The 23,520-nt window shown below is 34.1% G+C and overlaps 2 protein-coding genes across 3 annotated transcripts; one reads left to right on the top strand and one right to left on the bottom strand.

The window, feature by feature from the left end:
* The first annotated feature begins 1,835 nt into the window (after positions 1–1,835).
* LOC146539437 (uncharacterized) lies at positions 1,836–15,068 on the top strand. Of its 2 annotated transcripts, none has more exons than XM_085208209.1 (12): positions 1,836–2,069; positions 2,158–2,309; positions 3,694–3,914; positions 4,467–4,616; positions 5,142–5,247; positions 5,938–6,028; positions 6,806–6,938; positions 7,425–7,754; positions 8,630–8,729; positions 9,291–9,388; positions 10,721–10,826; positions 11,549–15,068. In XM_085208209.1, exons 1-12 carry the CDS (start codon positions 2,024–2,026, stop codon positions 11,591–11,593), a joined length of 1,578 nt encoding a protein of 525 aa, XP_085064335.1. In that variant the 5' UTR covers positions 1,836–2,023; the 3' UTR covers positions 11,594–15,068. The 2 variants fall into 2 exon arrangements, with proteins under 2 accessions (XP_085064335.1, XP_085064334.1); XM_085208208.1 differs by having other exon boundaries at positions 1,837–2,069; positions 10,713–10,826.
* LOC146539436 (medium-chain acyl-CoA ligase ACSF2, mitochondrial-like) lies at positions 14,728–23,238 on the bottom strand. The gene is made up of 12 exons (XM_085185175.1): positions 23,219–23,238; positions 22,739–22,919; positions 21,722–21,850; positions 20,945–21,165; positions 20,260–20,381; positions 20,010–20,116; positions 19,081–19,208; positions 18,509–18,671; positions 17,832–17,942; positions 17,184–17,326; positions 16,826–16,967; positions 14,728–16,179 (listed from the first exon to the last, which is right to left on the bottom strand). The coding sequence occupies exons 1-12, from the start codon at positions 23,236–23,238 to the stop codon at positions 15,952–15,954; spliced, it is 1,695 nt and encodes a 564-aa protein (XP_085041301.1). The 3' UTR covers positions 14,728–15,951.
* Between the last annotated feature and the right edge of the window lie 282 nt (positions 23,239–23,520).

Genomic DNA, 23,520 nt, shown 5'->3' with positions numbered 1-23,520 from the left:
AAATCTCTTCTTAGTGGATGTCCAGATTACGAAAGTAAACATCTGTCCAAATTTGACGTTTCTACCACCAGCGGTTACAGCTGTGCGTGCGTCTTACCTCAGTCAGTGAGGACAAGTCCTTTTATATATATAGATTATGACAAGAGACAAAAATGTTACGCTTTAATAAAGTTCACGAAAACAAAAGTAAAGTTATTTAATAAGGCCGCACCGTATACGGTTAATAAAAAGAGATTAAAACTCTGGATTGGACGCGCGGTTTCAGGAAGAAGCTTTTACGAGACAAGCAGGGAAGACAATATCTGTTAAACGGCTCTAACGTTGGCGTGAACACTTTGGCGAATCCTTCTCCCTCCCTGCAAAACATCCGAGCACTCCATTGGTTTGACATTGACACCTTCCTTACCAGGCAGAGAAAAAGTTGAGCAGGCGATACTTTCCCTCATGAAAGTCAAAGCCCCAGGTCTCGACCTTATAACGTCAGAAATGCTAAGAACAGACACAATGACCGCAGTCGAGCTCCTAGCTCTTCTCCTAAGGAAAATCTGGAAGACCGAAGAGCTGCCGGGTGGCTGAAGAGACATAAGTTCCGCCAGGGCAGTAACTAAAGAGAAATTACAGTACTATATATGCGATTGAAGGTTCTCTAGAAAATACTTTTGCATATCTTGTTAAGAGCAGTTGATCCATTAAGTACTTAGAAGAAAATCGGCATGGTATAAACTGGTAGTTAGCCGAAACCTTGGACGCCCTATATCTGTGTCTGTTCAGCCACAAGGACATGCAAGCGAAACTAGACGATTTACAGCGTGAGGCTCTTGACGAAGGTCTGAAAATTAACACGCAGAAGACCCAGGAGGAACGAGGACATCGCGTCTAGGGTAGCCAAAGTCCGGGTGAACCACGCGTAACTGCGGCCCGGTGGCGATGGCGATCCAGAAAGTTGACTCAAAGAGTACAATGAATAATATTTTACTGTAACGCCAAGTTTGTGCTGCCGTTCGGGTCCGAGACTAAAAAACTGCTTGGTATCTACTCTCGGCGACTTACATAAATACTAACCTACCTTACTTGCAAGTATTGTCTGCGCGTACTAGGCACCCGTATTTTGAAGCTGAGTCCGAATTTTAAAACATGATATCGTAAATACTTCTCATGCCTACTACAGACATCACGCAGGGCATTCACTTCTTCATCGGCCGACGCCTTAGACAGATCCTCTGTATCTGCTGGCACAACAAGATCTCCAACGAAGGACTATGGGATCTCATCTCCAAGGTTTGCATAGGGCACACCCTAATAAGAGCACTGTGAAGGCTCTCTGCGCTACGTAGGGTACTGCTCAAAACTATAACGCACAGAGTGAAAAAAATATTGAACACATATAAATTATATACTTGTATACAAAATACACTTGAAAAAAAGGGTTGTAGGAGAAAAAAAAATCTCATTTTTTTTAAACTAAGATCCACATCCGAATCCATACTCATGAATATTTGTCTTCAAAAATCTGAATTTTATGTCAAAAATTCCGCATCCGCACATCCCTGTTATATATTGTCATTATGTCAACAAACATTATAGCATCTGACATCTGGCATTAGTAAATACATTTATATACAAATCTTTTTTCAGTTTTTTTCAAGTATATTTACGTACAGACATTTAGTATTCATAGTATTAAATGTTTTCATAATAATTCACTTTTTTTCTGAAGAAGCAGTATTTATTGCTCTTTTAATAAAGATTCTAAAATTTTGTATATTATTTTTAATTTTATGTTCAGCTCCCTCTAGTGTCGAGAAGAAAAATATAGTATCTACTTTGTATTTGTAGGCTTAGTACATATTTATACCGCTGTAAGCTTAAGACGCATGATCAATTTTCTGTCTGTCCCTATCTTTTGTAAAGATTTCTCACGGTCAGCGAACGACTATCGATTTAAAATATATAGGACAAAAGTCCTATAGCTTAAAAATGTGGACTTAGGTTTAAGTTCAATTTGTGAAAATATACAAATAAAATGTTTAATAAAGCCGTGTTGTGCTTGTCGACCTTACACTTTTATAGTAAGTGGGAATTATCCTGGTACTTTTAATATAGTAATGTGTTAGGCATTTAGAAACTGTGATAAATTTGTTTGCCTCTGTGTTATAGGTGTTGCAGCACAGGGTGAGTGCACAGATTTACGAGGTACAATAATTTCAAGTGGACTGCATTATGTACCAGGGCCAGATACTTGCACGTTATGCATTTGTGACAATGGCATGCCTAAAGTATGCAAGGCGGTGTTATGTTCTCCACCCCAGGTAAGTTATTTTGTATAAATACTTTAAATAATAAATTATAATTAATTTTTGCCAAACTATCATTTACTCTTCTTATTAGAATTAGTACTTAATATTATTTCAAATAACTTATAGGATTTATATTTATAATTATTAAGCCTTAAGAAAATATAATTATATTTTGTTCTATAAAAAAATATATTTATATAAATATAAATAGAATATAATTATAAAAGTGGAATGGAAGTAATGTTTATGACATGATAATTAAGTTAATCAGTAGTCACTTAGCATAATGATACACATTTAAAGCCAAGTATTTATTATGCACACATCATCACATTTTATATGTATTTCACACAATGAATGCATGACTCCCATGTGAGTTAGGTAGGGCTTAATATAATGATTGTTGCAGATGGCTAGGCAGGTTTTTATTTTTTTGTCGATTATTTTATCCTCACCCAAAGGAATACTAAATGCATTTAATTTAATCAATGAAAATGTTTTGTAAAATTTCATAAATATATTAACTATAAATTTATATGAAACAGTCTGTAGGGAGATTAAACTTATATTTTTTTCCAGCTACATGTGTTGCCTTGCATGACAGGGTAGGCATAGAGAACCTAAAAATAATTTAATAATTTCTCCTTTCCTCTAAGTTATAGTTAAAGTCTTTAGTACTGATTTATAGTTTGTAATTTACAATTTACAATATTTTTTGCACATCAGTCATCAGTGTGTCCTGCTGACACATTTTTAGGTCTCCTCTAACTTCTTACATTCTTCTCTCTTTCTGGATGTTCTTATCCAGAGAATACCTGCTGTTCTGTACAAGTCGTCACCCCATCTTTTGAACTGTCTACCTCTTTTCCTTTTTGTGTTATAATGGGGTGTCCATTTAGTGAGGGTCTTTGCCTATCTTTCTACTGGCTACCTTACCATATGGCCAGACCATCTTGACTTTAGTAGCTTGCATTTCATGGTAACATCCCCGAATTTGGTGATCTTGCATAGGTCAGATGCACGCATCTTATCTCTCCTTTTGTATCTCAGGATGCTCCTTGCCATGCCTCTCTGAGCAGTTCTTAGTTTGTTATACAGTTTTTGGGTTAAAGCCCAAGTTTGACAGCCGTATGTCAGTATGGGTAGTAGACAAGTATAGAAGAGCTACCTCTTAATAGTAATTTTGTATTTCTTGTTTTTCATTAATTTTTTTTTGTTTCTTGTTACACTGACTTACTGAACCACAACAGGTCAAATAAATCAAAAAACTTTATAGAAAACGTAAAAAAATACCATTACATATACAATTTTTTAGTATAATGTAGCATGATTTGAATCCGCGTGTCTATAAAAAGTAATATAAATTTATTTATATTTTTTCTTACAAAAATTACAGGATTGCAGATCATTTCGTGTAGGTAACACATGTTGCGATTTCATCTGCCTCGATGACGTAGTGAAGCCTGCAGAGGGAGCTGAGGCTAATGTACGAGTCGCTGCGGGCGGTGCTGCTGCAGTTGTACTGTTGACCGTAGCGCTCGTTGTATACAGAGTTAGGAAACAAAAACGACGTAGACCACCACATACGGAGGATCAACGAAGTTTGACAAGCATTGGGTATTTTTTTTCATCTTCTCTTTTTGGCGCATGGTAGGGCCTTAGTGGTAAGAAATTGCGTGATGTCCGCGTCGCGCTTTATCTAACATGGGGAAATAAAAAAAAAAGAATAAAAATAACAATTAGTAGTTTTTGTAAAGTAGAATTATGGGAAGTTATTAGAGAATTAGTTGTTGATTTACGAATTTTATTGATTCAATTTTGCTAATTTAAAATGCTGTTAAATATATTTCAATATTAATATTAGTCATTTGTCATTGAATACATGTTCAAGTGTTATAATATGTGTGATAATATGTTATCAAGTCAATTAGGTTTTACTTAAAATTTAAGGCCACATTTTTGTTCTTCAATTTGCTATTTGCTAATCTATTTTATACTTCACTACCTACTTATTACAAAATTAATAGGTATGAAAAGCAAAATAGAAACAAAAATTTTGCCGCGCTTTGTCTTGCTACCATAGTACGGAAATGAAAATAATAAATAATTTATTCTCGAGTGGGAATCGAACCCACCATCGCCACGTTAAACATAAAATTATTTTTTTAGTTACATAAGCGGCAGTATGGGCTACATGGGCGGGAGCTGTGAAACAGCGCCAATGGGGGCTTGGAAGCCTCCAAGTAACTATTTGCCGAGGGGCGAAGCCCCACCCCCTTATGAGGAGGCTATGGCGCAGTGCCGGTCTGAACCTATGCGGTAATTATATGATATTATTTTAATTACTTTTGTTGTTTTTTTATATTTTAATTCTGGGTTTTTTTACCTTAGAAAATATGAGAGACGCGTGAGCAAAGGTCTTAAAAAAACTATCTTAGATTTCGCTATTTCTAGTTTTCAATAATAATAAAGGTAAAGTAAAAAAAAGTATCTAAAAAAGTATTCTACTTTCCTAAGTGTGGAACACCACTAATTGAAAAGAATTCTAAAGAATGAAAAAGAAAACTCTGTAGCTAGTATAGTAATTTTCTCGTCTCAATCATAAAAGGTAATTTGTAAAAATGACCCTACAGAGATGCTAACAACATAAATAAATAGTAACAAGCTTATAAGAATTTCGACGTAGCTTGATGCGTTGACAATGTATGGCTTAACGCTTGGACCGTTTCCCAGTGGCGCAGACTCAAGTTCAGCTACGTTACATTTTCTGTGTGCCTTAAAAAAAAAATTCTTTCCTAAGTGTGGAATAAGACTAAATGCTAAAGATGAAAAATATTATTCCAGGGTAACAAACGAGACGTCGTTCCACCGTTCATATCCAACAGTGGACGCGCGCGATGACATGTGCGCGTCGCACGCCTATGTTAACATACCACGACCGATTGCTCAGGTAAAAATAACTTTATATTAAATTTGTTTATACAGGTGGAAGCGTCTGCGCTCCTTTTACTGGAGTAGCATATAGGGAAAAATGTTTCAAACCCATACCTAAAAAAAATATTTAAGATACGTCTACAGTTTAGACTGTCAATCTATCAGTAAAGTTCTCTAACGCCCAATATTAATAATGTATCTCCTATCTCCAGTTAACGTCTATCTCGTACTGTCCGACATGTCTGTCCAATCACTAATCTGCATGCCTACCTCCATCTCTGTCTATTTCAATCTATGGTAGCAATTTTTGGATTAGGATTGGTTATTGACATTGGGCGTAAATAGTGCTGCGTGCCCTAGCAGGGTGCCCTAATCAATGTCAATTACATGTATCGTTTTTTGGTAAGGTCCACTTTTTCTACTTGTGCTTGGACCAGGTACAGATTGTTGCAGAGTTCTATTGGGAAGGAAGCACCCATGTTGCAATTGAATAGATTCCATTATAAACTTCGTTGAATGCGTATGTTTCTGTATCTGTAGGATTTAGGTGGTTTCCCCCTCAGTCGTATATAGCGGTTTTCTCTTTTATTGTTGAAATGTTAAAATAAATATTTTATTTTTTGGATATATACTATTACAATATAAGTGTTTAACCATTTACTTCCAAAGGTGTAAAGTAAGTTTAAATTTTATGTTTCTGTTCCAGATCGCTAACACGCAGAACTGTTACAATGCGCCACTTCTACAGCCAGTTCATGCTGAAGCGACCGTTATGCCACATCCTTTGGCACAGAATAGTTAGTATTTTACTTATTTTCTAGAGAGAGTAGTTTTTTCTTAGAATCTATTAAGAGGCTATCTCCGCTTTCCGCTCCAATTTGTTTATTGCGTTAAAATAATAATTATTACGTAAATGTGTAAGCTTATATCGAGGGCGTCGTGGTCACTGGTGGCACATGGGTGTGACTAAGCATGACCATTGTGGATTTGATTCCAATTTGTGGTAATGAAATATTTAATATTTTTATTTCCTCGCTCTGGTAACAGGGCAAGGCACGGCGTTGAGTTCCGCGACTCAATACGTAATGCCTCGAGAATTGTTTTAACATACGGTTTCCGCCTACCCCACTGAATGCAGGATACTATAGGATGTCGTGAAGCTAACAAAAAAGTTTATACATATATTTGAGACATACAATGAAAATGTATATGAATTATAGTCTCATCCTAACTATTTAAAATTAAACTCGTTAGGAGGATTAATTGCGTATATTTAGTATAATATATTTTTGAAAACTCGACATTTCCGCAGTCCACCCGTGGTCATAGACTATTGCAAAGTGTTTGAAACGTCGGGTTGCTAAAAATGTCAAATCCAATATCTTAATAATTTTAGTCATACGTTCGACTTAGTTGGTCAGAGCGCTTGGAAGGTTTCGAAGAGGCGCGGCTTCAAACTCCGCTATGTTCAACATTTTTATATGTTTTCTAAAAAGTATTTTTCTTTCCCAAGTGTTGAATAACACTTTAAGAATATAAAAAATATCCAATATCTTATGTCCTATACATTCCAGTGTCAGGCAACATAGTGACCGGCGCTCGGCTGACGGGGTCGCTGGGCGCCATAAGCGCGCGCCTCAGCGTGCCGCGCGACGACCATGAGCGGCCCCACAACGTGCCCGGCTTCTACACCACGCATACTGCTCTGTGAGATTGTTTATTTATTTATTACATAAGTATAGTACTGCGAAATTGGCATATTAACACATAAAAACCGGTCAAGTGTGAGTTGGCCTTGCTCACCGAGTGTCCCATACTAATTTCAGGATTGTAGGGGAACGTTGACCCGTTATACTTCCGTACAACTTATAAAAGTTGACAAACTTAAGTTTGTCAATGCACAAGTGCACTAAATTTGTATGGAATGAACTACTTTTACTCTTTTTGATTTAGTTTCACGCTAAGATAATGTAAGATTCTCCGTTTCTCACCTCCTGTCGAATTTTTATGACATTACGTGTCGGGTGGCGTAATTGATATTTTCAGCTAATTACGTGACTCTGAAACACTGAAAAATCAGAAATAGAAAATATTTTATTTGAACCACCTTCTTTCGATTGTTGACTTCTTCGTACCGTATCGTACGGTCTTTCGCGCCGTTACTGTCTAAATTTATTTGGAAATTACCCGCAGGCACAGAACAATCCCTCGTATATCAACTGCAGTGGACACCTCCACCTTAGAAGCCATGGGCTTCACTCGCGCCGACCGGTCCCTACAGGGCGAAGTACGGCGCTCCTTCCACAGGCCCGACGCAGCTAGGGCCGATCGCAACGGACGAAGTATACCACGGAACCTGAACATCGTTACCGATAACACCCCTCAGCACCACGCCAATCTCCCCCAACACCCTCCGAATCTAACCCAGCACCCCCCGAATCTCCAACATGCCCCGGTTACAGCGCCCGTCGTGACTAGCGCGTCGGTGGTGACGCAACGACCGAATGAAATTGTGGATGATAAGTAAGTGCTTGTTTTTAGAGTATGTTGTTAAATTGTGTAAAATTATTCTATTAATTTTATACAGTACAGTATCGAATGTATCGAAAATTTTACGAAAAGTGGGAAAAGGAATGTCTTAAAACTAGGTAGGTAGGTATCTTCTGCCTATCCTTACTATATGTATAAGTACAGCGTGACAATTATGAAACAAATAACGATACACGATCAGTACGGTTGAAAGTTATGGCCGTCCTGAAGTTAGACTTTCTGAACTTTTGTACATTGTTGTCGCTAATAAAATAATCAAAAGTAAGGAAAATCCTAAAATCTAATTTGCGCAGCTATCTACAGACCAATTGTACTGCGATGCGACTCGCCAACCGTAATGTACTTATATTTTGTCTGTATATTATACAGGGTGGAATTGTCAGCACCACTTTAAATGAAATCACAGTTTTAACTACTCTATAAAAGCCTAATATAATTCGGAAAAAAAATAATTCCCAAAAATGAAAAAGTTATTTTTTCAAACAAAATAAATAATAAAATTATCGTTTTAAAATAAAACGCCATTTGTAAAGTATAACATAGGCACGCACACACTTACCTGTCAAATCGGAAACGTCGCACACGTATGTGTGCGTCACACGAAATACAGGTATAGATAAAAATCGTGAAATGAAAAAAAAATCCTACGTCCAAACTGTTGAGGTACCTTGTTTAATTTCTTAGGTGTGGGTATGAAATATATTACCCTATATGCAGTTTCAATAAAAGAAGCGAAGATACATCAGCCTATCGCCGTCCACTGCTGAACGTAGGCCTCCCTCATCAAGCGCCAACCATGTATATTATAGTTACCTACTATTATAGTTTATTTTACTTTGTGTCTACAGGAACCAGGGTGTACGGGCCGGACGACCGCGCGCGCTTAGCGATGAAGCCGACAAACCTAAACAGCCCGAGGCACCCACGCTGCCACTCACTATAGATAAGGTTATATTTTGTTTATATAAAAGACTAGCGGCCCGCCTGCGGCTTCGCCCGCGTGAACTACGTTATTATTAATTTCTGTCTCCCTGTGTACCTACGTCCTATAAATGACGTTCATGCAAAATTTGAGACTCCTAGCATTTAGTAACGAATGACAAAGACAAATGTCATTAGTAACGAAGTTTCATACAAACTTTCAACCCCAAAAACAAACCCTTAGAATATTGAAAATTCCCGTCTTAGCGAGCACCTACGTCCTATAAATAACTCCTGTGCAAAATTTGAGATTCCCAGCACATGTCATTTCTGAGTTTTCGTGATGAGTGAGTGACCTTTCGATTTTATATATATAGATTACAAAATAATTTAAGAATCACGTTAAGACAGTTTTTTTTTATTTATTTCAAGAATTCAATTCAGTTCAATGTTATTTAATCTTATTTTCTTAGTTTTCAATTAGTTTTATAATTGGATTTTTTAAAATTACTTATTCATAGTATTATTCCTCCTCCTTCACAGCTTTATCCCTGTTGTTATACGATTATGTTATATTTTTCCATACAGCCATCATGCGTATGCAGCTATGAAGGTACACGCGATGCCGAAGCGGATGACTACCGCAGCGAGTGCGAGAACTGTCACTCCGCTGATAGTAACTCTGGGTACGTTTAATCTATTAATTTTAAAATAAATTTTGATAATCAGCCATAGACAAAAATATGTTCAAATATATCATTTTCAAGTTCAGACACGGCCATTTCAAACTTTTGACGTATATCCAAAAATTTTTTTTTAAAACATGTCATTTCTTGTGCGTAATAGCGAAAGTGAAGGCTGGCTGAAGTTGCCAAGTGCCGCCTTTGAGAACGACCATAACTGATAAGCTCCGATTGGGTAGCTCTCAAGCTTCTTGCCGATTTTGGTGATATGCTCGGATCTTGGTCTGGCAATTTGCCACTTAAAGAACCTAGAGGCCCGGTTGTACTTTCTCTTTGAGGCTTTCACCTTCGGATCCTTAGTAACCAGTGCCTCGGCCAAGATTGATTATGCCTCGCGTTTGGTAAAGACAGCAAGTTTGCAAGAAATAACAACCCAAGGCTATGACTTGTCATCGATTGGCACTACATTGCTAGGAATCTAAAGTTCCATACCCTGTAGAACCACCTCAGCAACATCAGCGGCACATGTACTACTAACGGATGAGAAGCAAACGGGATTCCAGTGATAAGATGAGTATGTATGCGGGATGATGCATACATACTCATCTTATCATCCTAATCTGCTGACTTGTAGTGCCAAACGCGACGAGTTGCGGGTGTTTGCAATTGACGCGCCTAATAGGCACGACACTCCGTACCAGGCAGTGGTTTGAAGACCCCAAAGGAGCATCGACGACGACCCGGCCCGACGGTACTGTTCCGGATGCGAAGTCAGCAGAAGGTCCGTGAAGCGTACGCCTCGTTATCCTTGACTGCAGCGCGTTACTGGCCTCTCCCCAGAATTCGAAGGACGGCCTAAGATTGAGGACTCAGGGTGGGATTCTCTAACACCGGAGGTTTTGGTACCCTGCTGGGGTAGTTTGTCTCTCAGTGCCGCTATCATATTCCAAGGAGGGGTGGGAGCTGGGTGCCCAAGCCTGGCATTACCTAATCCCGATAATGCCCGTAATGATCCGATCGAGTGCCCATGCGTGTTGTCATTTCTGGCGACGTGACTCTCTCACACCTGTTACCACTATATGTACATTTTTTTTTATTCACGCTTTATCCCGCCTATAGCAGGGTAGGCAGAAGGAACCTAGTGTTAAGATTCCAGTTACTCAGTTGGGACTCAATGCCGCACTTTATCTTGTTATCAGAGCGAAGTAATTATTATTGTATATTTTGTTCCCTCGAATGGAAATTGTACCCACAACCGTCACGATAACAGTGACACGTTTGTGAGGTCCGTGCGATACGCAATGATATTGAGATTTACACCGTGCAGGTGGGAAGAGGGCGGCGAGTGGGGTACGCAGACACTGCAGCGCCGCGCGCCGCCGCCGCCCGCGCCCCCGCCCGCCACCGCCACGCTGCCGCAGCCCGTCACGCGACACACCGGGTGCGTACACACTACCTGTGACTGTCACTTTTCAATATAATAGTTATTTGGAATATGGACTTAGTCTTAAAATGAAGTTTTTTGATTTGTAGCGCTTAATGCAAAGTATTGATAAGTATTAAGAATTTTAGTTACCATAAAGAAATAAATGTCTCAAAAGTCTTACATCTACAACTGTCAATTCAAAATTGGCAGATAATCCGAAATAATTTTACATCCGTAACCAGAACTGAAAACGATATAGCATTCCTTCTATATTCTTACCTATATCCTTACCAGTATCCAGATCCAGAATGTTGTATCTGTAACATCTCTGGTCGTAACTCACATTTCAACACGCATATGCAGGAAAAAACGAAGATTTCCTCGAAGCTTAGTTTTTTTGCTTTAACCAATAGAATAATAATATTCCACGCCAACAAACAATAACCGCCATGATATGACGTCATACGGTCTTTTAAAAGCAGTGTCAACTGACCTACGTCATCTTTGTGCACTTGCTTAAAAGACTAACTGACGTCACACCAGGACAACATGGCGTCCAGCGTTTCTAACAAGTTCACGCAAAATTTGAAAACGTATTGGGACCTTCGGATTGAATAAAAACATTTCTCAAAAAGACAAGCATTAAATCAAAAATATTAATTTTAATTAAAGTACATTTTATTTAAATATATATTTTTTTAGACATTGTAATTTTATTGAATTTGTTTAATTTTTAGTCGAAACGCTATGGGAAACCCTTCGAACTGGGAGAACTGGTTTAATACGATACCCGATTCGGACACAGAATCCGAAGAAGAATGAAACGAACTTTAGCACTTTATTCGATGAAACATCGATCGTCGCGATTATCCGTTACCAATTTTTCGAATTAATTCAATTTGCAAATGCAATCATTTGATTGAATTTAAAAAATATTTTAAATGTTTTCTACTCTCGAAATTAAAATTGAATTCATAGTTATGTTCATATTAATTTTAGTATGAAAATATGTTTACGAATATTTTTTCAAATTTATTAATTCTTGTAGAGTAATAATTATATTCAAACAAAATATTTTTTGCGATAATGAATTAACATTTTTGTTTCTATTCTTTTATTTAAAAAAACCCCTCGCAAACATATTTTCTAACAATTAATTTTAAATAATTAAGATTATAAGACGACATTCCATGACAATTACCATTTATTAGAAAGTTTATTTATACATCACAATTATCTTATGATTTATATTTGCACGAAGTGTATTTTGATTTATTTTGCTCTTTTGAGTTTATTAATGTTATTTACCAAAGAAACATTTTTTTTCGAATATTTATATTGATAAATATGTCTTTATTCGTTGAGTCTCAGACTCGTAGTAATTTAAGTTACGTTACTTTGCAAGTACAACGTTTCTGTTTCTTTTTGAACAATTAGTTTTAGGCCAAAGGCGGCTAATATTTTCTGTTTGTTATAACTATTCTTTTACTTTACTTTATTTATTACGCTTTTCGTTACATATCCCATATATTTTTGATGTATCTGTTATATTATATTTAACCAAAGAATATCAAAATGTTTTAATGATTTGTATATTTTTTTCCTAATCTAGTTCTAGGTTTAAAATATGGCTTTCTAACAGCTGTTGCTGTTGTGTTGTTAGTGCTGTAAGAATAACTTTCATTTGATCATACATTTACAAAGACTAAGCAATAAATGTAAAAATACTAAAAGCAATTTTATTCAGTATTTATTTTTGTGGTTTATATGCAGTTAGTTATTAAGTTTAATTTATTTAAATTATATAAATTTTCTCATTAACAAATTTCAGAATTTTGTATTGTTTGTTAAATATTTAAGGGGTATACCATCACTTTTGTGGATCTGTCATTACTTCCCTGTTATGTGTGCAAATTGGAATATAAGAAAAAAAAACATTATTTTTAATTCTATGAGTATTTCTTAGTTGTGCTCAATTAAACAATAATAATTAATAATCCGGATAAAATTTAATTTAAAATAACTTTGAGCTACTATTTTATATATCGAAATGATGATGTAATTCATTCTGATTTTTTAAAATTTACAAACTTGTTGGATGCCCCTTGCATTTTCAATCTTTTCTATTTTTAATTAATAATAATAAAATAAACGAATAATTCAAAAATATCACATACATACTCTGAATTTTAATGAATTTAATAAGTAGATGTCCTTAGATGTTAACTTAGTTATAAATGGTGCCAAAACGAATAAGTGAAATGATTACAAGGAAACAATGACGACGTTGATACGGTTCATGTTTTTACAATTAGCTAGGTAGACATTCGAGAATTTAATGTATTCTAAGGGAAATCGAAAATCACTATTGTTAATATGCATAATAAAATATTTTAATAAAGTCGGTAAGGGGTTTTCAATAAATAATGTCGAACATAATGGGTGAGGGGGGAGGTTGGTTTCCTAAATTTCGTGACGTCACATTTCCATATTTAATTTACATTATACATATTTATCACAATCTTACTTATCACCTAACGAACTGCTGTTTAAGAGTAATACACCTTGTAATGTAATTTTCTGAGATCGATCTTGAGATTCCGATTTCATTCATCGATTATTAAATCGCTATTCCAAAATCATATGATTTTTAGATACGGGCTTTAAATTAATAATTTCTAGTAATCTTGAAAAATTGCAAAATAGGTGACGTTACAGTAGGCTGTGACAAGAGCGGGTAAAGGTCAAAAATCATGATCTTCGTTTGTCGTATTTATGGATGGCCCCTAAATAATTACGAAAGTAAATGATTCAACGATAGCAATATACGATAAAATTCGAGATGTCGGCTATTTAAATCGTTCAATACTAAATTCACAATCGCTCAATTCTTATCTTCTCTAAACAAGGATAGAGCCGAGACAAGTTAAGAAAAATGATATAAATAAAAATAATATTTTTAATGGGACAAGATAGGCAAGTCGCCATTGTAGGAGCTCAAAGATGATATTTTAATATTTAGACTTCGATAATTACATGTACCGTTTGAATATATAAGTTAATGTTAAAGTCCGACTTTTTCTCCCGAACCTTTCACTTATTACGATAATTTTATTACTTGTTAAGAAAAGAAAACTAAGAAGAAACTGTGTACTTAATTATTTTTTATTTTATTCTAATTTAAAAATTATGTTCGTTGGTTTTGTCATTTTATCATGACATTCAATGTTGTAAATTCTACATAAGTAGATATTTTAATATTTATTTCTACTTAATCTATAATAATGACTACTTATGTTATATTATTTATTTTTTTATACATTTAATAAAATAATTTGAACTGTAAGAATTGATAGATCTTGGATAGTGTTTAAGTAAGCGTCCTATCAATTAAGTTTGCTACTTATTTTTTTTTAAAAGCTATAATTAAAAATATTGTGGCTCTTTGAAATAATAATACAAATGGATGAATAAGACACAATTTTGAAACAACTCGGACGTTAACTTTGACAGATACAAAATTCTAATCTATTTTTGATTAAAATTAAGTAAGGAACGTTAGGATTAAGATTAAAAATAAATCGTTTAGACATTTTTCTTTATAATTCCAAATTTGAATTTCTTATATCTTATTAATCTGTTGAACTTATATTTTGTAATCTACGCAGTAATGTATATGTTAATGATTCAAAATATTCTAAACTTCTTTTTAATCAATTCGTGTATAGTTTTTTTTATTACAATTTCGATTGATTCTGATAATTTTGACATAGAAAATATTTTTAATATTAAACAGTTGAATGCGTTCAAAATCTAGTAGTAAGTGTCGTGTTGTTCTTGAATGTTCTTCTTAAGGTTAATAAATAGATTCTACAATTTGTTGTTATTCAAAGTACATGATAAAATATCATTTTGGTTTTTCCTAAGAAATCTAAATGTCACATGTATGATGTATTTTTTCACTTGTATGTGTAATTCTGTTTTTAAAATGCACTATGTTCCTTATGATAAGCAATATACTAATTTTAAAACAATATTTAAGTTAAATATTGTATATTTTTTGTCAAATACCCACCAAATACGAAGTTTGTAGCATTCCAAAGCCATAATTATAAATTATTTAATATTTTTCTTAATATCATTAATTATTATAATAAGGAAATGTCTACAGTACAGTGATTTGTTGACTTCTCACAATAAACATTAACATTTCCGAACCAAATAATAATTGTAATAAAACGAATTAAGAGAATGTGATGATGACTTTTACTTTTTCTTTAAACTATACATTTAATATAATATGTTGCTTTTAAGTTTTAAATGTCTGAGAATGTAAATCTATATTTAAAAATATAAATTTACATTTACAATACAAAATGGTTAAAACAACCTGTGGGACCTGCTGATATTCTTCTTCCTCGATGTACTCATACAAATGTAAAAATGCATATTTGCTTCAAATGCAAAAATATCGAGCATGTTTTTGGTCAACGCATGTTACAGGTTTATTACTCTTTAAGCGCCTAATTAAATGTGTAGCTTTATTATCAAATAAACTGATATAGTTGATCACTTAGCATCGTCGGCGTTTAGTTCCGCCACTCAACACGCAATGCCTTCAGAATTTGGCGTAAAGTGGGGAACGGTGTCTAGGTTCCCTCTGGCTACCCTGTTGTGTGCAGGAAAATTATTATGCTGATTTAAATTATTTTTTTAATTTTACCTAGCAATGTTTATAATGCTCACACAATGTTCAACAATTGACAATCAGTTGGTCCGACGTAACTATGTTATTACACATCATGCCCGGGTATTTTAAAAATGTTTTAAAAATATACAATATTATTATTGTATTATTAATTTCTTTAAACAAAGATGTTTCTTTCATGTAATATTTAAAAAAAAAACATTATCTTAATAATTATAACGTTGGAAGGAAGAGAAAAAAGAAAATATAAGTTTATAATAACACTACAACAATTAAATTTCTTAAACTGAACTTATATTATTCTTGTATCGACCAGATTGTTAAACGTACACACTATATACAAGGTAAATTATTTTTTAAGAAAGGGAAACTTAGTCTAATAAATTATAAATTTAAAAAAAAATACAGATCGAGTACTTTTAGAAATATAGCTCATATTTTTCCGGATTCAACGAGTTGTTTCAGTACAATTTTTTTTATTTTACCAGTACTCGTGTAGGGGAGATTGTCTACAATTTTCAACATTCTAGGTATTTTAAATTTGGCGAGTTTTTCGTTGCAGAAGTTTTTCATACTTTCAAGATTAATTGACGAATTCTCTCGTACTCTAATGACTGCACAAAGTTCTTCGCCAAGCCTATCATCGGATACACCAATTACCTAAAATACAAAAAAAAATATACATGTTTTCAAGTATGGCAAATATATACCTTTACATGTTTTCAACAAAAATATAAGATTTTGGTAATAGTAATTGATATAAAGTTTAATTCGGTGTTTGTTTGTTTTTAATTGTTCTTACCATTCTTAGGAGCAAATCCAATGCCTATTTTGCTTAAAACTGAGTCAAAGACGTCTATAAATAATATTTTTTTAATAACAGGCAAAGCAGGTAGAGAGGAGCCTAGTGTTAAAGCCAGAGTTCCTCAACACTAGGATTCGTTTATAATTTACTGAAAAATCTCTCATTTAATAGAAAAATATTTAGTTTTTACATGTATATCTAAGTAGGCAGTAGGTACACTCATGAAAAACATATTTTTTCCCAAATTAAGTAAATTCCAACCCCGCAGAAAATCCGGGATAACAGCTCGCTAAAACAGCTCTTATTTTGCGCTACAATCCATATTTTTCATTATAAGTTATTAAAATCAGTTCAGATTTTCCGGATTTTTCGGACAACATTTCGAAATTATTTGTTTGTGTATTAATATAGTGTAATTATTTTGAAATCATAGCCACTTCAAATCGATTTATATGTATACATAAAGAAATAATATCTTTATAATTATATTCTTGAATATACCTGACATTCAATTATATCTGGATGTGAGTTTAATACATTTTCAACTTCCACCGGCGCGATGTTTTCTCCCCCGCGAATGATGATATCCTTTATTCGGCCTACAAGAGATCCATATCCATTTGAAAATATTTTAAATTGGTCACTGAAATAGAAAATGCAATTCAAATATAATTTTTTAAATAAATTAAGCGTTCCTTTATAGGGAGGCTTAGGTTGAATTTCGTAAACACGGTATTAAAGATACTGGAGGAAGGACAGAAGGACCCCCCGGAGGACATTTACGAAGATATTGATGAAAGTGGACGAGGCAACAGAATTGGTCTTAGTATCTTATATGAATGTATGAATTTCATCTTACCCAGTGCAAAACCAGCCATCGTCTTGTAAAACCTTCTTAGTTCTTTCCGGTTCGTCCCAATAACGCAGCATATTGCTGTATCCACGAATCATCAGCTCGCCTATCGATCCAAATGGTAACGTGTTACCATTATCATCTACTACCTCAAAATTATAAAATATTATATAAGAATATTAGACGTAGGAACATCATTATTTTACTTGGATCAGTTTGACTACAAGAAACTAGAAAATACAACATATATTACTTACGAAGAATTCTCTTAAGAATTGAATTTTCAAAAATTTTAAAAATAATTAATTTTCAAAAAAATATCACTATAAATTTTTAGAGAGCGTAAAGGTTAGGTTTTTTTTGCTTCCACAAAAGGTAAATTGCGAAAAACATAGGACCAATCAATGCAATTTGAATGCAACTGATAGTATAGCACAATATATGTTTTATTTCATAGGAAAATATGTTATAACCGATATTTAAAAAGTCAAAGGTACGTATATACCTATATGTACCTATTTAGTCAGAAGAAAAGTATAAGTACTCAAATTAGAGATAAAATGCCTTAAAATTTGTGAAATGTCATGTAAAAGGTTATATTAAGGGTGTATGATGTTCTCTATATCACAATTTTGTACATAATTAATTAATTACCTTTGCTTCAACATGATCACATATGTAACCGACCGTATCGGACATCACCTCTATGCTGTCATCTTGAAATGACTGAAAAACACATCCCGCTACTTCGGTGAGACCGTAGCCCTAAAATAATGTTGTAAAGGTTATTGTAATTTCAATTTAAAATATAATGTATATAGATATATGTGTAACTCCCCCATATATACTAGTGGTGATCCAAAAAATATCTTCTACTAGAAGACACATCGAACATAAACATAAAAATAGATTTGAACACAAAATTTAGGAAAGAGATAGATTGAATGTACAGACTAGTTAGGAGACTATGTAGAAAAATAAATTATTGATTTTGCTATATTTATATTCATTGTGTTTATTATTGACTGATATTACACGTACACCACTCTTCAAAACGATGAAAGCAGGCAAATCATATTAACAATACAATTTTGTCCCTACCACTTCATTTTACCTCATCTTATATATATATAATAAAATAACAATTATTTTAGTTTTTTCAGACTGAGAAAAATACATAAATTAAAAAACAATGTTGTTAATGTTTCGATTTTTTATACATACAGGTATGTAATGTGATATTATCACGAAGCTCACGTGCACTACACGAACGAAACATATTACAATTAAAAGGATGTCGTCACACAGTTGGTTCTTCAAAATGTAATTACCTCAACTACCTTGACTCTCAGTCTATGGTATATCTGTTGTTTGACACTCGTGCTGCACGGGGCTCCCGCTGTGAACACCGTGCGTAAGTGCAGCGGCATATTGCTGTTCATCTGAGACATCAGATCCACGTACATTGTTGGTGTACCCGAAACCATTGTACATCTGTGAATTTTGGATGCAATCAACAACTTTTTTTTGCGTCATGCTATATCCCGCACACAGCAGGGTAGGCGGAGGATTAGAGACCTAGTGGTAAGACACTCTGTCCCCATTTTCGCCACTCAACACGCAATGCCTCCAGAATTTGGCGGAAAATGGGGACCGGAGCGCAAGTAGTTTTAACAGCGTGAAGCTAATTATTAATTAACACGTATTTGAATGAAATAACGTAGAATGAAATAACACGTATTTTAGCTCTTGTAGCATTAGTTTTGCAAATTATCTGTCACTCATTCACATAATATATGCGTTTATGTAATTGTCCAATGATTTGTATTTAAATTATATCAAAACAAATATAGAAAAACATATATGAATATTATGTGCATTATAAATATATAGATGTACTAACTTTTCTGAAATCAATGCTTTTATGGTGTTAGTAGTATTGTACATTGGTGATGCCAACACCGTCGTAGAGCCGTGCCGTAGAGCTCCTAGTAGTGTTATCACGGAGCCCAAGCCGTGGAACAAAGGTGCCTGGGTAAAAACAAAAAAAATATAGAAATATGGCTAGAAATACTCTGTAGCCTGTGACCTCTCAAATGGCCCTCGCCCATAAATAATTTAAAGTACTTAGACACTCCGTTGCACTACTTTTTTAAGGCTTTCATTTTCGGATACTTAGTGACTAGTGTCACGGTCCAAATTCGATATCCCTCATGTTTGCTAATAGCGGACCAAGGCTGTGAGTTGCCACTGATTTGGCACTAAGAGATAGCAACGCAAATTTCACAAAGAGAAGAAAACTGGCCCATAGAGTACAACACTCCGTACCAGACAGTAGTTTGAAGATTCCAAAGGGGCATCGAAAATGACCCAGTACTATATGATACTTGCTGCTACGGTTTCGGATATGAATTAAGCAGAAGGTTCTATAAGGAGGCATTGTGCTGTGAGTCGATGCATATGCTCCATGAGTCGATCCGTTTTAACATTACGAGTAACGCCCAATGTTAATAATCAATCCTAATCCATAAATTGCAACCATAGATTGAAATACAAGACAGAGATGGAGGACGGCATGCAGGTTAGTGATTGGATAGACATGTCGAACAATACAAGATTGACGTTAACTGGAGATAGGAGATACATTATTAACATTGGGCGTAAGTGCATAGCATCTGTACACTACTGTACTTGTGTAGAATTGGACACAATCATCTGGATCAATAGCTACGAAATAAGATGGTTTTTTCTTATTTTCCTTTATAGTAGGTACCTCTGACCCGTAGTCATATACAAATGTATGTTTTTAATTGTTACATAATTGCTACCGACCTGTAAACAAACTACTTGCGCTCCATCGTGAAAGTGTAATCTCTTGCCATTAAAATAAGTATTATTCACTATCCCGTGGTGGGAATCCAGGACACCTTTTGGAGTACCTATGTTTGACAATTGAAAAATATGATATTTATTTATGTTAATTTAGTAGCAAAATAGTAAAATATTCTATCAATTAGTCAATTTGGAATTCATTATAACTCCAAATATTATAAGAAACTTAATTAAAACAATAAACAATTACCAGTAGTTCCAGATGTCATCAATATAAATACTTCATCTTGAGATTTTATTTCGTTGCAATATTTTGTTATATCGCTATTGTTTTGATAATTTTTCAGTAAAGACTTCATTGTTGTAACTCCACTTAAATTGAATTATTTTATATATATTAATAATGCTAAAACTTTTGTTGTGGGGAACGGAGAGTTTTAACCCTAGATTCTCCCTGACTCTACTATGTACGGGTGTATCCCGTGAAGCGGATTTTGAAATGTTATTTTTTTTTAACAAAATTTTGAAACGTGTGGTTGATTGACTATTTTTTTATATAAAATACAAAACAATCCGTAAATTTTCATACAGTTTTAGAGAACTAGTAAACAAACAAGGTATTTGCTTTTATAAATGAAGTCAATTAAAATGTAATAATTTTTTTTTATATTAAAATCTACATATATCGTACACAAATTTCTTGGGACCAGTTCTGGCGTAAGGTCATAAGCGTGTGACTCTAACCGCAATAGGTTGTGTGATTCTGACTTGAGGCAGGGCGCGGCGTAGAATTCCGCGGCTCAATACACAATATCTCCCGAATTTACAACAATTCACAGAAAGTAAGTATCGGAGTGTCTTAACACTAGATTCCTACTACCATACTACTTGCAGGATACAGTATAAAAAATCTTTCTTGAGTACAGTTTACTTACTCAAATTTTTCTTGCCCCATACCAATAATGGATCTAAGAGATGGGCAGTTTTTCGAATATAGTTCCCCTGCCTTAGAAGTTTGTAATTCCGGAATCACCTTATTTAACAATTTATAGTAATCTACATTTTTTATATTGCTACCAAATACCAATCCCTTTAATTGTATTTTGTTGATGCAAAATGTCAATTCATCTTTCTCATACATTGGATTAAGAAAAACCTGGAATAGAAGAATAGGTTAAATAAAGGAAACGTAAGACCACAACCACGTTGACGTGATCATACAAATGCATTAGTTCTATTCCAATGCTTTTTTTAATGTCCGTTGCCAAAACTATTTGGCGTAATAACGAATCGTTTTTATACTGATATAACTTATTTTATTTTGCGGAAATACTCAAGAGAGTTGAAGGTGCAATGTTTTGAACTAAACTGGACCTAGCAATTTCTAGAACCGAAGAATCTAATGGATTCCATGTTTCCTATTGTGAAGGAATAAAATTGTATATAGTAAATACACAACATTCTTGGTGAAGACTCTACTTGGTTTCGAATAAAGCATGAGGTAAACCTGCATAAACATGACTATTTTTAATTGTACTTTTATTGTCAAGAAAAAATGTGAACTAATTTTGGGACATCTCAGTCTTTTATTAAGACGTACCCTTTGACGTTTTAACCCTTATTTGAGAAACAAAGATAAGGCAATATTACAATATTCTTTAAAATATAAATTGTAAGTGAAGTGTATATATTTAAAATATGTTTTATCATACCGATATTAGCCCAGCTCTGGCAGCGGCGAGTAGAGAGATTACCCATTCTGAACAATTATGCGACCAAATTCCTATCCTGTCTCCTTTTTCGAACCCGTTTGCCCTCAGAGCGCATCCTAAGGAATCAGCCTGAAAAAGCATAATTAAAAATTAATGACACAAAATCCTCACGACTACAGAGACCTCGATACCATAGCGAAAGCGAAATATTAAATATATAATTTCTTCGAGTGGTGATTGAATTCACAACCATTCGTAAAAGACGTAAAACTGTTTTATGATCTACAACCAGTTGTTCAGCAATGTCGTAGCTACTAATATGTCGATCTTGCGCCACTTTCTCAAAAATGGCACTGATTTTATTATTTTATTCAGAGCGAAACTCATCTTTCACACTAAAATTCATTTGCTTGCTTGAAAAACAATAGAAAAATGGCGGGAACTGGTTTTTTTATTTATTGCATCTTCAGAATGTTACATTTAATGGTATTAAAACCAGCCAGTTACATTCAGTACAGCCAAAGAGGTTTGATTACTAATAAAATATTCAAAATAGGAAAATGCTTTTGCTTTAAGTATTTTTTTTACTTTTATAAAATTACAAAAAAACATAAGAAGCGGGAAAATTAAGACAGAAATTAAATAAATATGTACAAATTACAGCTAGTGTTATTCGATTTTGCAAGTGACCTTGATATATTCTTAAATTTGAATTGAATTGAAAAATAAATATAAATTGATAAATTATCAAAAAGGCTGGTCACTAATTGAGCAGTTTTTCAGTGAGGCTGGAATAATTTATGATCAATTAATAAATCGACTGTTCGGTGATAAGAATGCAAATTTATTTTTTGTTAAGTCAACTTGCTACTTTGCTTACTTTTGAGTTTTTGACTATTAAATAAAACAGTCATTAAGTATTTGAGGCCATCGTGGCGTAGAGGCACGAGGGTGCGACTGTAAACTCAGAGAAGAGTCAGTCAGTCAACTCAGAAAAGTATCCGGTAAAAATTTTACCTTATTTAATAGTTCTTCATAGGATAAAGTTACATCGTCATGCAAGGATTTGATGGCTATTCTACAAGGATATTTGTGTGCAGTTGCTTCTATGACATTTCCTAATGTCGCATAAGACAATGGTTCGCTTCCTGGGTTTTTTAAATAGCTCAAGTGTTCCGTTTGAAGTCCTCGAGATAATCTGAAATTTGCGTGTCAATATCACATTATTAACATATTTACCATATAAGTGAAGAAAACATGTTCCAGTACATTGTGACATAATGTCGTTATTTATCACTTCTTAGCTTATAAATATAATTTATATTTATGTATGTAAAAAGAGCATTTAAATTTGAATTAATTTTCGTTTTAAATTCAAAATGATAATTCAAAATTCATAGAATTTTTTTAAATTACGTTGTTCTGCTTAATGAGTCGTGCAAATTGAATATTTTTTGCACGCTGTATCCTGCATATAGTAAGGTAGGCAGAGAAAACCCAGTGGTCAGAGACTTCATTCCTCATTTTCCAAGATATTATGTGTTGAGTGCCGGAAATCAACGACACGCTTTGAAATGCCGTCAGGAAACCAGAATTTTTTATTGTGCTTAAGTGTAGGCGAGAAGTAAGAGAATTTTTTCCATAGTTTTCGCCTATTAACGATATTAAACGGCATGTTACATTTGAATGCTAAATATAAGAAAAAAATAGTAGTTATAATAATATTGACAAAGATTTGGTCTACATGAACAAAATTACAGACAACAAAACGTCTCAGTATACAGTAATGAGAATGTCCA

Source organism: Heliconius melpomene, chromosome 4 (assembly GCF_056956725.1).
Source record: "Heliconius melpomene rosina isolate 202511_hmr_F chromosome 4, ASM5695672v1, whole genome shotgun sequence".
Lineage (NCBI taxonomy): Eukaryota > Metazoa > Arthropoda > Insecta > Lepidoptera > Nymphalidae > Heliconius > Heliconius melpomene.
The sequence above is the reverse complement of the archived record's forward strand: the minus strand, read 5'-3'. Positions and strand labels throughout refer to the sequence as shown.